Genomic DNA, 18,887 nt, shown 5'->3' with positions numbered 1-18,887 from the left:
CAGCATGACAGAGGTTATTTTGAACTTATTACTTCTGCTAGATTCAGCTGTAAGTAATTAAATTTAGTCATAGAAGTCTGATCTATAAATGGAACCTACAGAAGCAATTACCAGAGCTTCCACTGGATCAGGAAGCAATGGCCTGCTCTGTTTGATGTAAACTGAAAAGAACATTATTTATACTGCATGACAGGTCACAGTAACATGGTCCCCTTGCAGAGATTTGCTTTGAAAATTACAGTTTTCAGTGAAGAGAGTCACAGGTTATAAATTCCAGCCATGCTCTGCTCCTTCCACTTGGACAGTCTCATGGCCAAAAAAGACAATTGTATGACACAATTTTAAAAGGACTGTTTTGGCTCCTATTCTATTCTACACTCAGAAACCACATGAAGGAGAAGTTAATTAAACATGCAAGAGATGGGGTGACTAAGCATCAAGATTTTTTTAAATAATATATTTTGATACTTTATTTTGGTCTGTTTGGAATCTATACTGCAGAATCTGATGGATCTGTGAACCCAGTGGGTCTCTCTCAGCCCAGCTCCTGAGCATGCACTTTTTCCACTCCTCAAACCACCTCTGTACAACTGGACTCAGTCAGAAAAAGCTTGCAGAATTGTCTGTTCTGAACACAGTGGTGGAGAGGGGCAGCCTGACAACATCTGCTGAGGACACCAAAGTGAGTGGGGAAATGCATACTTGGGAAGGGAGAGCCAACCTGCAGAAGACCAGGATAGGCTGGAAAAGTGTGCAAACAATTTTCTATCTTTCTCCACAGGCAAAACCACTGAAGTGCACACCAGCTTGTGCAGGAGAAACAGCTGAATCCTGCTCTGCCTTGTCAGAAGATGAAGAGCTTGCGTGCTGCTGGAAGTGAGATGTGCCACATGCTCACAGAATCTGAATCCCCATCTGGAGCTGCAGCCAGGTAGCAGAAGGTCAAGGCAGTGAACTCCTCTGTGCTCAGACATCAGCACTGCCATCAATATTTCATTGCTCCCCTTCATGGTACAGGCAAGGATAACAACCTACTCTTCAGCATATTTCTTTTACTTCACAGAGGAAAAAAGAAACAATACTCTGTTAGCAAGTGCAACACAATTAACAGAGTAATAATGATGAAAACTACTGCACCTTGTAAAATCTTTGCTTGGTTATAAAGAGTTCTTCTGCTACTAATGGCATTGTGCAATGAGGTCTGCAGCAGCTTGGCAGCCATTAGCAATGATTCACTGCCACAAGGCACTTCTCAACCAACATATTCAGGAATCTGAATTCTGAAAGCTTTTCCTGGTCAATCTCCGGGCATAAATACATGAGAAAAACAAAGGATCTGTGAGGAATGAGCACAGATCCCCACACACTGAATATAATATAGAGAATTGTTATAAATATGCTATAGGGCATTCACTACCAGATGTCCTAATTTTTTCTATAACACAAAAATTGATATTTTCATATTTATAATTTGATAAGGAATGTGCTAAGGCCATCTCTTACTGGGACTGAACACACAGATTATGCACACATTCATGCTACTGTGGCAAAATTGCAAACACACAGCCAAGCTCTGAAAAATGGCCATGTGATAGTTCTCACACAAGGCAGCCTACAGCCAGAAAATAAGTCAAACCTGCTTTAGCAGATCAAGAAATCCTCTAGCAGTCTCTTCAGAAAAATTATGTAGAGCCTGAAGCCTCTTAGGCCTGCCTAGGACAAACTTTTTTGAGCCCATCTTGTATTTTCATTCTGACATTGTGTTACAGGTCTCTCTATAACAAAACCCAAACCAAAAAATGCACAAACAAAAACTTTTACCAGAAAACCTGAAAAAATTCCTATCTGGGGAAACCTGCCTCCACAAGATTGCCTGTTTGTCAGCCAACCATCAGCTGCTGTCCTAACCTGGCAAACACCACCTCAGACATGGGCACCTCTCACACCAGATCCTTCCTTTGAGGAAAGCAGTTGATAAACAATGATGCTGACATGTAATTCTGTGGCTATGCATTTCATTTACAGCCGGGAGATTCTGTACAACAATCCAGGAGAAAAGCAGCCAGCAGCCACCATGTTCCCAACAAGAGCATCTGCTCCATGCCCAGCAGACACAGCAGTTCCAGCCACAGCAATTCTAATGCCATGTGCAGCACCTTACCCCTGCCACATCTCATCTCACATCTATCCTAGAGAGGGACACAGCAGCTACAGACCTGGGTAGGAGTAAATGTTCCTTCAGTAATTCAGTCCCATTTAAAAAAAAAGAAAAAGTAATTCAGCAGGGTCTGAAGGTTTCAATTTCAATCATCTCCCCTCTGCCCTTTCACGTGACTGCTCCCAAAGGAAATCCTGCTTGGAGGCATCACTATTTCATGTACCTGAGTCAATAAGCCTCTGCTCTGAAATACACAATACCAAGAGAATACACTATCCCAGTGCCTTTAAAGACACCCATCCCTACCCTACGCACACTCTGATCCTCTCTTCTGCACACACAGGACTCAGTACATCTCCTGCCAAGCATCTCCTCACATCACTCATCACCTGCCTCAGCTCCTCCTGGCTCGTGCCAGACCCCACATGGCTGAGCACAGCCCCCAAGAGCAGGGACAGAGCTCACCCACAAGCACAGGACACAGGGCACTGCCTCCAACAGGTTATTTACTATTCCCAGCCAAGCAGGAAAAAATGGACTGCTACAACAGCTTATACTGGCAAAGGTATGTTAGATAATGTAAAAGATTTGCTTTAAAATATCAACAAGGTAGAAAATGATGACAACAACCCTCCTCCCAGGCTTTGGTATTATAAGCAGGTGGGAAAGAAAACTTTCAAGCCACCACTTCAGTTAAAATAAGTCTTTAGCTTGAAGACAAAGAAAGATTCAGCTGCAACTGAAGTCTGGAATTTCCAAAACATGTTTTGCATTTATTATTAACATCAGTAGAGAAGATAACCAGTCAATTCATACAGCAGCCCAGACTCATGTAAAGATTGTTAAAAATGCAATTCAGTGACAGAGGTAGGAATGTAGCTGCCATGAAATGCAGAGCACAGACACCTGGCACAAGGCATGAAAGCAGCATCCTGGAAATACCATCTAAAATAACATTAATTTCTGCAATTGCTGGTTCTGCAAGTAAGGTCCTGGATCCCACTTTAAAGTCAAGGCAGCCCAAACTGCTGAACCAAAGCAACACAGCTACTGACTGTGTGAATATTCCTCTTCTGAAATGCCAAGAACCTGCAGCAGGGCAGAGGCCACAGAGAGGTGACCTCTTCTCAGGCTGATCACATTAGCCTGATGTAAAAGCCAGGAAAGGCCTTTTTCTGACAGCTCATTGCTCTCTGTTCAGCCAGTCCCACCCAAGCTGGATGGACCCTGCAGATGCAGCCACAGAGGCCAAAGGGACATAAAACCAGAGAGCCACTGCTGCACCAATCTTCACTTTACATTCCTACCTCTATTTAAAACCTTTTGTGTGCATTCATTAGGAAATTAAAAAGCAATAGCTTAAGTCAGTGGTTTTACAGCAAAAGACAACTGAACACCCAACCTCATTGTTTGGAAATTTTCCTATTTAACAGCTTTTTGCCCCTTTCTACTGTAATTCCATTGCCCTCATCATCCCACATTGAATAATCTCTGCCTGACACATCCCTGTTTATACACATTCCATAATCACAGACTTTTATGTTCCCTACTCAGTCAGTTATCCAAATGATACAAATTCAGCCCCTTTGATCTTTCCTCATACATCAGTCCCTCCAGGCCCCTAATCACTTTTTTCACTCTTCTCTGAACTCCCTCCAGTAATGATGTGATTCTAATCCTCTGAAAGGAGAGGGTTTTGGCTCCAGTTCTTCCCACAGATGCAAGCAAACTAATTCAGAGAGACTCCACAAGCTCTGTGCATAGCACTGTCACCAGCCACCACGCATTAGACAGTGACACTGAAACAAAGATGGAATTGTGTTGTGAATGCTGGAGAGCCACAAGCTAAAGGAACCACAATGAAAATTAAAACAATGAATTGATCAGTGCTTTATACAGTCACCAGGACTTCAGGGCAGTTTCCTGCCAGATGCTCTGAAGAAGCCAGGGTGGCTGTCCCAGGGTTTTACAGAAGTACAGCTCCTGTGGCAGCTTCATGATAAATAAATACCCCAAGAAAATGGTGCCCTGCCCACAGCCTGAGAGCTGTTTCATAGTTACCCTGCAGCAGCTGCAAGTGATGAGTCCTGCTTATATTGGTCAAGTGCCTGGCATCCCACCAGAGGAGGAGACACTATTCACACCTCCACCAAAGACCCTGGCCAGCTTGAGAGCCTCCAGAGGCTACACAAGACTTGTCTGCCATCATTCAGAACCAGTTTTGAACAATTTCCAAACTGAACTACAACAAATTTACTGCAATTTGACAGCCAGTAAGTAAATAACCATTAAATTCTATCCACAGATGTGTTGCCTGATTAGTGCATTCTTTGCTACAGTTCTGGCAAAGGAAGGTACATCAGAATCCACAAGACTTGCCTGCTGCAGAAAACTTCCCATTTTATGCACAGGGATTATACTGGGTCACCGATCATACTGGAATTACAGGTACTCCAAGCTGGATCCCATGGGCACACCACCACCTCTCCTCTGGGGAAGATGCAGCTCTCCTGACTTCTCACCCATCATGTGAAAGCCAGAAGAAGCCTTATGCAAAAAACAGATGGCAGAAACAGCTCAAAATGCTGCATTTCAATGATTAAGAGGTATCAGAGTAAGAGAGAGACAGCTTGTGTTGGGCCACAAAGCATTACATCTGAGACTGTATGTCTGGGAGGGCACTGTGCTGTGAGCATGGAGAAGATGGAATTCATCAAAGCAGGATTCAAACCAGAAAAATGCTGATGGAAGCAGGATGATGGGAATTGCAGGCACAGCAGGAGCTGCCATCTCAGCACCACTTGTAATGGCCACTGGTGACACGTCTCCATGGCAGCAGGGACTGAGGTGGAACCAATGCAGGAGAGGGGACAGCCCCAGTCCCAGGGGACAGGAGGCCAAACAGGACACACTCCAGTAGTGGCAGATGGGCTCTTTCCCTCATGTGTTCCTAAATGAGAGACTTGAGATAAATGGGAATGAAAACACTCCTGAAGTCAGTCCATGACAAAGCCAGGTCCTGAGCCTCAGCACCTCAGACTTTCCCCATCAGATGGAGGCACAGGGCTGCAGTGGAAAAAACCCAGGATAAGAACCCCTGAAAAAGGTCTTTAAGTGACCTTTTGCACAAGACAAAAGCAACAGTGCTGTCTGCATCCCAAGTGCCTAATGAGACCAGGTGAGCACCTCCATAGATTCAAGGCTGGTCAAGTGAGTGACATTAGCTGTGACATTAACTCAGCTGGTCAGAGCATGGTGCTAATAATGCCAGGGCCATGGGGCTCATCCCCATATGGGTCATTCACTTAAGAGTTGGACTTGATGATCCTTCTGAGTCCCTTCCACCTCAAGATTGTTCTGTGATTCTGTGAAAGAGTATTTTCCAACAAAAATAAGTATCAGGCAAGGAAATGCCTGTGTCCCACTGGTCAAATGGATTCAATTGGACATGGCAGATGAAACAGCAGCAATACAGAGAGTGGGGACACCTGCCTGTAATACCTCCACTCACTGTCACAACCCAGACAGAGATGGGGTACAGCTTCAGGTGAAGACAGTGATCCTTTGGACACTGGGTGAAATGGCATGAGACACATCCTAGCTCCCAAGGGATGAACCACAGTACCTGTGTACACAGCACCATTACCTTGGGGTGGGGTCCAGGGTTTCTAGGATTTACTACAGAAGCCACAGACTTTTCATGGAAGTAGATAATTCAACCACTATCAGGACCATAAGGACTCCAGCAGACTTGTTAATAATGTCTCTGGAAATGACTGCAAGGTTTGAGGTCACTTTTGCTGCAATGCAATGCAAATGAGTCCAGGTTAACATAGCTAACACTTACAATGGGGTGAATCCTGGTTTTAACTATTGAACAAAAACATAAATCAGTCAATGCCGAGATGATTAACAAGATAAGATTAAGGTTAAAACTAGAAGTTTAAAAGTAAATGTGGCACCTGGCAGGTCATCAGTCTTTTAAGCCTCTAGGGTGTAGATGCTCTAAGCAAAGAGGAGGCAGCCAAAAGCTCTGTGTGAAGGTTACTGGATCTGTTACTGCCTTGCCACATCACAAGGGACATTACTCCTCCCTAAACTCAGCAGAGTGAGCCACAGACCATCAGCTTCCACTGCCAAAGACTCAATGTACCACAACCCTTGGATAGGGCAGGATCTGGGAAGAAAGAGCTAGTAGGAGGTTGAACATACAAAAAGAAGCACAAAGAAAAGAAATCAGCAACTAGAATGGCAGATTCAATTTCATGTCTATATCCTAACAGCTGTGAATTCAGCTCATAACAAAAGTTTTAGTCAGAAAACTATATTCACCCATTCTGCTTGTCCTAGGCTGCATATCTGCCTGTCATTCAACTGTCACACTTATCCATTCACTGTGTACTGTGATAACAATTGTAAAGAATTTTAATTATGCCTCAGAAGACACATCATCTCCAGGAGAGAGAGAGAGACACATGGTCCACCTGCATATTTAAGTCTAATTTCCCTCAGGAAAATTTTCCTCTAATGCATTATTTCACATCAGACAGCTTACCACACAGAGCAACTTGCCAGGCTGCACTAATTGTTATCAGTTTGGGGTTTATCACGTTCTGGTTTTTAAAGCCATGTACAGAGCCAGTCAGGATTGTGAGAGCACAAAGACAACCTATTCAGGGGGTGCTGACCTACAGAAGAAAACAAATGCTGTAGATGAGAAAATGAAGACAAAAAAGACGGTTATTCAACCTGTATCCCAGAGCCTCAAATTTAAGCATGACTGTAACTGGGCAGTTCCCATCTCAGTGCCATCAAACTGGATCTCTTTGTCTGATATCAAACTGAACAGGGAATTTTTGCTGCTAAGACCTTTGTTCTATAACAGTGAGAACCTAAATGCATTACTAGTCTTCCAGGACTTCTTCTGTGCATGGAATAAAAACTAGGGGAAAGTTTAAGTAATTGTGGCTTTGGGGAACTTTGTATCTTCCTCACTGAGTACCTGTGCAAAATATTAAATATTTCCCTGCATTTCTTTACCCACAGACCTAGTCATTCTAATCACTGCACACTTTGATATCCAAAATAAAAGACATCTAGACTTGGAAGAGAGAGGCAAAAGGCTGCAAAGAACAGTACCCAGGCCACTGGAACTCCTCCTCACTAATTATCCCAGAGTGTCCATTTGCTATGTAACCAAGGGAGAAGTGTGTCAGACTGTGGCAAAGCTGTCTTCAGCAGCTTATGGAATGTTTCTCCGGGCCCTGATGCAATTAACTGCCAGTAAAGTGCTGAGGCAGGCAGAATTAGGAAGCTATAACAAATCAAGTATATAATCCTACACCATTTACATTTAAAACAGCTGAATTGCTTTTAACTCAGAGAGCTGTAGCATGTTTACAATTTCATTTCATCTGATCTAGATGTCCTATTCCCCAACCAGGACAAATAAAAAAATCCAGTTTCAAGGCAAAAATGGGGAAAGACTCAAAAACAAGGTACAGATCTCCAGAGCTCCCTGACCCAGGGGACAAGACTGGCCATCCTGAGCCACCAGCACACCCTTAAACTCACTGCAAACACTCAGAACCACTAAAAAACCAAAAAATTATTACCCCAGAAGCTCTTGTTTAGCTCAAAGGAAGTTTGAGTAATGCACAATATGGAGATTGCTGGGTCCAGGAAACACTTTCCCATAAAAACAAGCATGCACAAACTCCAACATTCTTGCTGTAATATCCAGTTAGCTGCAGAGAGAGCAAAGCAACTGCTGCTGAAGTGTTATAAAGCTTTGTGGTGGGAGAAGGGGGAGGTTTGAGGGGAAATGGACATTTCCATAGACTCTGAAGAGCTCTAAGGAGGTGTATTAGAAAAATCCCAACAAACCACAAACAAACACACACACAAACCTGCTTCTTAAAAGACAAGGTTTGACAAGGTCTTAAGCTTAATCTACAGTGTAAGAAAAATAACATACACTATTCAACACTAATGTATTCAGCAATCCTGGCATAAAATGGTTGGGCAGACCCAGATCCAACAGTTACTGAGGACAATGGGAATTTCTCTGCTAACTTAGCTGACTTTTAGCCTGGACTGTTGGATGGACTTTGTTGCTAGTGCTCAGAAGATAATGCCAATTAGAAAGGAAAGCAGCACAGAGAATCCACCAAATGCTTTTAACTTCTGCCAGCTACACAAAGAACAGAATTAATGTCTCAGAAAAACATAAAAGTGACACCTGTACTCAAACAACTCACCACCATCCAACCATTACAACTGGGAGCAAGTGCTGACACATTTCCCTGACTCCCACAGCTGCATTCCCACCCTTCCCCAGGACAAGAAGATGCAGGACACCCAGGGGTGCTGGCCTCGCTGCCCAGCACTGCACAGCCACTCACACTGCTTTAACTGCTTTAACTGCAGGAACAATGCTGATTTCAAAGGATCATGGCTTGTTTAGAGTCACCCGAGCTGGAGCACAGCTGGGGCTCCTGCCCATATGGCAAATTTCTCTCTTTAATCTAACTTTGATAGTGAGATGTGTTAAATCTTTGATTTTATTGGCAGATACTGACTGTATTTGCCTAACCTCTGAAGCCTGGTGATTGACAGTGTTAATGTACTTTTTAATAGATGAAAAGGGAAATGACAGCTTTTGGCTCACTTTCAAGCACATTTCTTCACTGCAAAATACTCTACAGCTCAACCTGCTTTTCATGCAACCTAAGAAATCTATTCTTTATAGTGTTGCTAATAACTGGTGGCATGCTGAAGAAAACTGTAGCTCAATAGGAACACTTTCTGTGGGAGCTACTTGACTTCCTGAAGGGAAGATGTTTTCTTCCTTTCTTTAATCTCAGCTGCATTGATCTGATCTTAGAAAATCCCAGACAGAAGTTAAACACTACTTCAAAATGACTTCTCCATTCTTTCTACACCAAACAAAGCTTACCCTCAGACTTTTCAAGTGCAGCAGTTATAACAAGGCACTGGTGCTTCCAGCATCAAAGGTGATCTGTATGGACTGCTGAGGCTGAGGGACTGCACTGTTCCACATGAAGGAAACTGTTCACAGAATCACTGGTTCTATGGTTTGGACATTAAAGCCCATCCTGTTCCACCCCTTGCCATGGGCAGGGACACCTTCCACTAGCCCAGGTTGCTCCAAACCCCATCCAATCTGGCCCTGGACACTTCCAGGGATGGGGAAGCCACAGCTGCTCTGGGCACCCTGTGCCAGAGCCTCAGCACTCCCACATGGAAGAATTTCTAGCAAGTCTGAGGAGGGGGAAGCTGTGGTTTGCATTACATGCTGTGAGAGACTGGCAAAGGTGTTTCTCTTCCCAGATATCCTTGTCACAAGTCTGCATCTGAGTAAGAGCTAATACTCAGAACCCAGAAATTCATGAAAGGGCTCTCCAACCATAACAGAGTAACATTTCTATGGAAAATGGGACGGTGCCAAGTCATAAGAGTCTCTGCAAAGGCCTAATTAACATGAATAACACAGCTGGATATTTTATGTATCACCTAAGTCCCTCCTTCCTGCCACTTAAGAGTAAAAATATTTGAATGTTTTATGGAGGTTAATTCATGCTTGCTTAGGTGTGATTCCACTTTAAGAGAGGGCAGAATAGACTCTTGCAGCCATCCATACAGGAGGCACATGGACAGCCTGTCTAAATGGTGTTTGCTGAAGGAAGTCACAGCAGAGGAGGTTTGTCAGAGAAATGTGAATAGTTGCCAGAGTATCAAAGGAATTGCCTTTCTTTCCATTCCAGACTTGGGTTTCAGAGTAGATGAGCTGTTATCATCACCTGGCAGGTTACAAGATAATCAGAAAAGGAAAGAGTAATGGCAAAGTACAAAGAAAAATACAAAGAAATCTAAAAGAAAAACAGCATGGTTTACCAGGAGGTCAGACAGTTGGTTTTATCCCTCTGATGGCTGTTCAGTTCAGAATACAATCTGGCATGCTTCCTTACAAATACACAACATCATATCAATTAATCTGAGGTGGCAGCAGCTCCCAGACCTGCACAATCCCTTTGGACCCTCCACCAGAGCAATGGCCAAGAGAAGCATCTTGGCAACCAAATCCTCTGCAGTGTTTTACCCTGGGCTGCATGTCCACCACTGCAGCACTGAGCCCAGGCTGCAGAACCTGCCCCCTCCTGACACCACTGAGCCCAGGCTGCAGAACCTGCCCAGCTCGTGAGGTGCCAGCTCCAGCACTACCCACCACTGCAATACCCAACTGCTCTGCTGCTCCATGGCAGGACAAACAGCAGCTTGTGTCCAGAAAAGATTCAATCACTTGTACAGTAACCACACAAAGTGTTTCTATAAACTGTTTTCCATTAAAAGGACAGAAATTATTTGCAACTGAAGGCACTACGCTTAATTCTTATTCAGAGTCTCAGACCAGCCTAACCCATAAATATTCCCACCTCAGCTGTGCAATTTTATTTCAATGTAGGCAAGAAACTATACAAGCCTAGATCTGGGTTATTCACATAGCTGTAGGCACTGAATTGTTAGTGCTGCCCTGGAAAGCATGTAATCATAGCTTGCAAAAAGTTGTCACACTTAAGTGCATCTCACAATTCCTCATTTACTCCATTAAATGTAGTAAGCTACTAAATAATAAAAACAAGAATAAAAGAAACAATAAGTAACTTTGACAGGAAGACCTGTATTTTTATATAATGGGGAAAAAAAACAGTGGTTTTTTTTAAACATGACTTTTTACCCTCTATCAAAAAAAAAATTAAAAAATAAAAAAACCCCACCTTACCAGCAAGGCTCAGAGGGCAGAGAGGTGCTGAGGAGCCAAGCCCCCTGCCACCAAACACACTTTTCAAAGGTCACTCCCAAGCAGCACAGCCACTGGATCCACACAGCATCAGAGCCTGCCCCAGGATGAACAGGGAGCAGCTCTGGCCAGGCAGCTGAGCTCCTGGGGAACAAACCCAAGCTATGCTGACAGCACAATCCATACAGCTTTAATAAATATCCCAGTAGGAATGTTACTGACACTTTTAACTGTGGCTAACCAAAGCGTAATGGTCTCAGAGATTGTTCCAATTAAGCTGATGACACAGACAGGTATTTTATTATTTATAAAGCCCTGGTTTTTGCAGCATAGGAGAAAGCAATCTGAGAGCATTTCCCTATTCATTACTCCAAACCTTTTCAAACCAGCATCTCTGCAAAAAATCCCTCCATGCTGGGCTTCTGCTGTTACCCCACATTAGGCTCAGTTATGAACCACTGTGTTTGCCTCACAGAGGGAATCCTTTTCCATTCCTCCAAAGACAAGATTTCCTTCCCAAACACTCTGTGGCTGAACCAGTCCATCCAACCTGTATCAAGGAATTCCACAATTTCATTTTGCCTGTATTTTCTCAGATTTGTATGCTTAGCTGCTCCTGTCAACCTAATACTCCAAGTTCCAGTTAAATACACTCAGCAATACAAGCAGCTGCTTCTCTTACAAATTGACCCAGGAATCCCTATTACAAGGGTTGATTTACCAGAGCATGGTATTTCTACATAAATAAAGTAACACAGAGAAGAATGTTACAAATATACTAAAAAGCACTAATGTCATTTGGCAGCTGAAGATTTCATTCTTTCCACAAAACATTGTGAAGTGACATTGAAACTAATCAGAAAGACTTCAAATAATGAAATTATTTTCCAGTGTTCAATTCAAATACACAACTCTGACAAACATGTACAAACACAGCAAGATGATGAGCTGTGCTTACAAATCCAACCTGACTCCAGGGTGCAATGCAGGTACAATGTACATATCATGCACCCTTGCTATAAGGGATAAGTTTTGACCTTACCCAGCTCTCACATCCTCTTCTTTCACCTCCACCTACATCTAACTTCATGCTCCTTTTTAACCTCTTTTGTCAGCTCTTGAAGTAACAGACCCAGTTTAAGAGAAGCTTTGTGCATGTCATGGATTTTTCTTCTAAACCAAAGCCAGCTCTAGTAGAAATTCAAATGGATGAGTAGGACTGAAGGGATGATTTTAGATGTATCAGAAGGTTACAAGACCCATACATAGGAATTAAGGAAGATTGAATTAATCATCTAAAAGGATTCAAATATTGCAAGTAGAGCAATTCCATTTCCTAACAGGAACAAATTCAAACAATTTCCCTTGCACAAATTTCCATAATTACAAGTAATAATTATCTTCTACACTGAAATTCTGCAGTACAGCACTTACTGCAAAGGACATTCCCATCAAATGCTCTATTTAGGAAATAGAGGAGGAATATTTTTCTTGGTGAATTGTATGTTGCCATCACATTGATTAACCCACGCTTCTGCTCTGCCAAAATATGCATCTATCTTTGATAACCTTAACAAGAATCACCAAACCCTACTTAATGACCCTATAATTAGGTTTTCATAAAAGCCTAAAATATATGGATTTTTAGAAGTGCATGCAGAAGAAGAGGAATAGATCATAGGCACAGATTACATCAAAGGAAGATCAATTATAGCACTGCATATTGGACATTCAGTTCTGTTCTGCTGAGGGAATCAAAGGCTCCAAGACAGCATTTGGATATGCATTCCTTTTTGGGCAATAAAGACAAGTATGGCAACAGCTGCTCCAGTATTTGTAAAAACTGTATAAATGCAAACAAAATACCAGAGGTTACGAGAAACTAATATTTGCATTTGTTGCTTTTGTGCATAAGGAAAATGTCTGTCAGCTGTTCTTCTTGTGCATAAGGAAAATGTCTGTCAGGAACATGTAATGTCAGTTATTCACCATTTTTCATAAGCAAATATGTACAATCCCACATCTCCTGTGACCAGCTGTGGGAGCAGAGTCCACTGGACTGCTGCTGCCCCATACATCTCTGTTATCCCATAATATCCCGATTCAGCCTGCCAGCAGTACAGCAGAACATCATGCTCCAAGCCTGTGGAAAGGGGAGCACAGTGTTCACTGATCTTCTGCAGTGCTGGGCTGAGCTTGCTCAAGGCACAGCATCTTCCAGGCACTGCAGAACAAGAGTTTTCAGAGCAAGTTTATCAGAGCTCACCACTGACCCAACAGATAAACAGCATTATCAATGAGTGTTCAGTGTGCTGAAAACTCTAAATGGTCACAGACAGGTGAAAGGCAATCATCCATACAGCAGGAGACCCTGAAGCACAAGAGATGGGAAAGGCAACAGCAATTTGATAGCAAGAGATAAAATGATAACATTTTGGGGGACTGTCCCCTCAGAAGTTGCTGGGTCTTTGCTGTACACAGTACAGAAAAAGAGCTTGCACAATACCAAGCAGGTGTCAGGTATCTTACAATGCCCATAAGACTGGAAGTGAAGATACAGAAATTCTCATCAGATATAAAAAAATCTTAGATAATGCAATGTAGTTACACAGTGCACATTTCATCACAGAAATTTGTGAGAAATGGGCTAAGACCTATCAGGATTTTGCAGACTTTTCTACTGGAAATATTCAAATCAATATTTGTTCCCACCCAGTCAGCCTTGCCCTCGAGGAGGTGCCCTCAGGCTCTCCCCTCTCTGAAAGAAGCTTTTTGATTTCAGTCATTGTTAAGGGGAAGGCAGGACACTGGTCCATCACAGCAGAACAACAGATTACCAGCTCAGATCGCTATGAATTCAGGCATAACATCATTCCAGAGCCAAGGACTGGATTGCCTTAAATGGAAAAGATCTGCAATATTTAACAGGTCAGGAATACTATCCTTTTCTGTTTATTTAAGCATATAAGAGGGTAGATTTAGATTTTAAAAGTCTCTTTAAAAATATAAAATAGGAAAGCTCATGAATACTCCTCTGATAACTGCCAGTTATGAAAGTGGGGAAAGAAGCAAGGGTGAGAAAGGAAAAGAAGAAAAAGGGGAAAAAATATTTTTTACAAAAATTCATTTCCTTATTTTAATCTAATATGAACAGAATTCTGGAAAATCAGTTTGACTTTCCAGCTTAGAAAAATCATGGTATTTGGCACATCAATAAATCCTCATGCAACCACTCCCAGTGCTGCCCATCACCTGCCAACCTGCCCAGAGAAGGACACCAAGGTCAGCTAAGCTCGTGCTCCTCTGCAGGAATTACCAGCCTTGCAAGCATTCCCCAGCCCCTTTCCACAGCATAAACCATTTCACCCCACAAAACAGAGTGAAAAAGTGACTTTTACACCAATAGCCCACCCAGGGGCCTGCCCATTCCATTCCCCATGGAAAAGGACTCTACAGCCTGTGACATTTTAGCTGCAGTACAATACAGATTGCAATCACTGTAGATTCCCCACAGTGCTTGCTTGTAAGAGTCACACAGACATCATTACTGACAAGAACAAGGTCACAAAAAGGTATTTCATTGTTTCTAGTGAATAACAGAGGTTGTCCCAGGAACCCAAACACTCCCATTCAACCCCACTTCAGCTCCAAATGGCACAGCAAGAAAACAGCTCCTCTCCCATGGAGAACATGATGTGTGTGCCCAGATTCAGTAGCAGCAGGAACAGATGGAGCCAGGAATGGTGGCACAAAGTTACAGATTACAAGAAAAAAAAAACATAAATCTGAGCTTTTGGATCCTACTATTACACAGTGACCAAGATGAAATGCACTAATCCAGTCTCCAGCACGTACTGAAAATGCAAACAGAGGACATGGACATACCATAATATACACATTCAGATTTCAAAAAACAAATACAGATCTCCAAGAGAGTAACTTATGGCAGAGAGATAATGAGATTTGCATGAATTTCCTAAGAGCATATTTTCTTCTGTACTCCAGGAAAACTGAAGAAGCTGTTTGTACACAGAGGCTTTACACATGAATGAATCTTCTTACAGAAATGTTCTGGGTAAATATGCCTAACTTGTGGCAGTCAGGAACAAAGGGATAGCTCAGCTCAGCCCTGTGTTGCTATTGATGATTTACTGAATGCTTCATGACATCCACACCCACCACAGTCAGTTCAGATTTTGTCCAGCATTTGGTCACAGAATTGATTAGCAATTGACTCCTCTGTGCAATTTTGTTTAGTATCTAAACCAGCTGCTGTTATCAGGCTCAAGCAGGCAGAATTTCCCACACTGCTCCTACATATAAACAAGGTACATTTCATAAACATGAAGCACCACTTCATATAACTTGCTGGCTTGCACAGTTCGGAAAGAAGGGCTCTCATCTGAACTCCGGTACCCCATCAGGCACTCACAAGTATAAAGACATCTTTATTATTAACCATAGATTCACTATTCTCCATCAGCAATCATGACCACACCACCATCCACGCCATCTTCTCTCTCCTTAGCCCAGAGGCTGCAGCAACCCCTGGCCAACAACAGGTCAGAGCAGCCCAAGGCAAGTCCAGGGCAATGGAATCCAGCAAAAATCACCATTTCACTGATGAGGGAGCCACTGGAGCCAGCATCCTGTGGGCAGTACATGTGGCTCTGGCAGCAAACTGTACCCTGGAGCCAAAGGAAGCTTCAGAAAGAGGTGTTGAAAAAGGAAAGATTTAGTTCCAGAACTACAACACTGTCAGCCTGCCCTCAGTGCCAGAGAAGGTCGTGGAAGAGATCATCAGAGAAGGGAACAGAGCTGGGGAAGGGTCTGGAGCAAATCTGATGAGGAGCAGTTCGGGAGTTGGGGAGGCTCAGAGGGGATCTTCTCCCTCCCTACAGCTCCCTGAAAGGAGGCTGTAGCCACCTGAGGGTCATTCTCCGGAGTAACAAATGACAGGACAAGAGGAAATGGCCTCAAGTTATACCAGGGAAGGTTTAGTTGGATATTATTGAAAATTTCTTCATGGAAAGAGTTGTCCAGCCCTGGCACAGGCTGCCCAGGGTAGCAGTGGAGTCATCATCCCTGTAAATGTTCAAATCCATGTGGATGTGGCACTTGGGTACATGCTTTAGTGGTGAACATGGTGATGCAGGGTTGACAGTTGGAGTTGGTGTCCAAACATAACAATTCTATGAAATTCCTAAAATCTGAGCTGCTGAACACACTGACACGGCTGATTTTATGCTTTTCAAAGAATATGATCAATGTAATGAATCAGTCGTGGCTGCAGCCAGACCCAGAATAATTCCTGGCTCCTGAGATGCTGTCAGTGCAGTTGTGCTCACCCAATGGCAGGGGATGGCTCATGCTGGAATTCCAGCCTGACTTCCCAAGGCAACAGACTCACACACTGCACTGGCAGCCCCTGGCTCCTGGGCCCAGTGCCTGCATCCCAGGGCACTTGGCCAGCATGGACCTTGCTCTGGACTAGAAGACAAGGATGCAGGGGAAACCTGGAAGGAAGTGGAGCCAGAGGTGAGTCACCAAGGCCCACAGGAAAAGAATCTTTATTCGTTCTGATGCTTGTGGGAAAAAATCAGTAAACAACAGTCATTTTTTGAACTTAAAAACACACATGGTATACAACAGGAGTATTTCAGTCACAAGCAAATTCAGTTTTTCACATTCTATACAGCAAGAGAACCAGTTACACATTCCAGGCAATAGCTGTATCTGTGAATCACCAGACAAAGGAGCATACTCCAGGGTTACACACAGGACTAATAAACTGCATGAGATTCTATACAGCACCATTTCACAGCTGTGAAAGCAAATAGCTCTCAATGAGCAAAACACCTTAAACATTTAATAATAAAAACATGGGTAAAGCAAAACAACACAAGTATAAATAAATAAATCAAGGGAGACTCCTGATTCAGTGAAGCAGCACAGGCATTCAGCTCCTATTTGGGTATTCTAATAGGGACTAGGCAGGGAAATGACTTCTCGGAAGTCACTTGAGGAAAGGACCAGCAGTACCACGGGCTGTGGTGCCACTCAGTGCTGCCCTGCCTCATTTTCTGTGCCACTCAGACCTGGGGCAGCAGAACCTCCTGCCTGGTCTGCACAGCCCCTTTCCCTGAGGCTGCTGTGAGCAGCACATGACGCCAGCACTGCAAGGGCACCGGGCCAGCAGAAATCCCAGCCGTGCTCACGTGAGGCTGCTGGCAGCACAGACCGAAGAACCTCTGCTGAGATTCCCTGGGACTACAGCTGAACGCACAACCTACTCCAACACGAACACAGTTTGCATCACATCACATCAGGAACAGGAATTATTTTTTGCTCAGACAAGCCTGACAGTTCAGAGAAGTTCAGCTGTCTCGTGTACCTTCTACACGATCAAATTTGGTTGCCCTAAATCAACTCGGTTTGGACACAGACAATAATGCAGGGAAAAAAAATAACCATCTGACATGGTGATTTAAGCATAAGTGGGTGAGCCAATACTGCCGAGTGAATCCTGACACTCTGAACAGAATCTTCCAGAGCCGAGGAGTCCAGCCAACAGCCAAGAATAATATTTCAGTGGTTCAGTCAATACAGCTGTAACCATGGCCTGGAGGGGTTTCCACAGCCGTAACCACAGGAGTGACTGCACATTCACTTGAAAATAGTAAAAACAGACATTAAAAAACCTACAGCTTGTAGACATCTTAAAACCAGTTTGAAAGGAGGCACAGAGGGACCTAAAAAATGCACCAACACTCCCACCAAGCTTGACTGTCATCTGTTTATCCTTCTTACGAGACAATGACTTGAAATAAGAACTCCTCTCACTAGGTACAATCACTTGCTTGAAAAAAAAACCTGAAGGAACAGCTTCAGACTAGCTGAAAAGAGATGAGGTTCCCGTGTACAAAGCCTGAGTGATCAGCCGGAGCTGCAGTGGCACAAGGCACGTTCCAACCAGGACAGTCTAACACCGCTTATTCGCGTCTCACACTCACAGCCAGAGACACTCTCATGCCTTTCACATATGATTCCGATTTCTTCCCTGATGTAAGATACAGTATCACACAACATGCTACAGAAGGAGCCCTGCTGGTTCAAGCAGGCTTTCCCAAACGAAAAAAAAAACCAACCAAAAAACCAAACAAAAATCTAAAATGGAAAAAAAAGAAAATAAAAAGTTTAATAGTCCACAGCTGCCAGGAGCAAAGGGTCACTGCCGCAGAGGGGCGGCACAGCCCACTCGCTTTGCTGGGTTTTCCCTTCAAAGAATATCCATAAAACGCACTGCCAAGCGCCACGGAACAGCGTCCTGGCCGCGGCCCCGCACGGACCCCGCGCACGGACCCCGCGCACCGCCCGGCGCGGGCCCTCCGCGGGCACCGGGAGCCGCGGCCGTGCCGGGGCGCGGCCCGAGCGCCGCCCGGACCCCGCCCGCGGCACCGAGCGGCGGCGGCAGCTCCCGCCGGGGCCAGGGCAGCGCCGAGGGAGCGGGGCGGACCCTGCCGGCACTCACCTTCTTCCGGGGCTGCCATTTCATCATATTTGTAGAGCGGGGACGTGCAGCATCAAGGTGGCGCTGGGGCGGCGGGCGCAGCGGGGCCGCAGCCCGCGGTCATGCTGCCCGGCCCCGCCGCCAGGCCCGCGCCGCGTCCCGCGGGACAGCAGCCGGCCCGGCCGCGCGGGCCATGGGCGGGGGCTGTGCCCAGCCGGCGGCTCCGCCCGCACCGGTCACGCCCGGGGCCCGCGGGGCGCGGCCGCTCCCGGGCGCATCGCGGGCGGCGAGACCCGAACCAGGACACGGCCCCGGCCCGGCCCGCCCGGCGCGCGGCAGCTCAGGGGCGGCGCCCGCCTGGCCCCGCCCCCGCCGCGCGCCCGGCCCCGCCCCCGCCG

General features: G+C 44.7%; 1 protein-coding gene across 1 annotated transcript in view; it reads right to left on the bottom strand.

Moving 5' to 3' along the window:
* The window catches only part of TTC28 (tetratricopeptide repeat domain 28), a 78,865-nt gene extending 60,246 nt beyond the window's left edge, over positions 1 to 18,619 (bottom strand). The window contains exon 1 of the mRNA XM_066561968.1: positions 18,511 to 18,619. Within this exon, the coding sequence (XP_066418065.1) occupies positions 18,511 to 18,537 (27 nt within the window). The 5' untranslated portion in view covers positions 18,538 to 18,619. The remainder of the gene's footprint in view (positions 1 to 18,510) is intronic.
* Positions 18,620 to 18,887: the final 268 nt, after the last annotated feature.

Source organism: Molothrus aeneus, chromosome 18 (assembly GCF_037042795.1).
Source record: "Molothrus aeneus isolate 106 chromosome 18, BPBGC_Maene_1.0, whole genome shotgun sequence".
NCBI classification, from domain to species: Eukaryota; Metazoa; Chordata; class Aves; order Passeriformes; family Icteridae; genus Molothrus; species Molothrus aeneus.
This window is presented reverse-complemented; position numbering and strand designations above follow the sequence as displayed.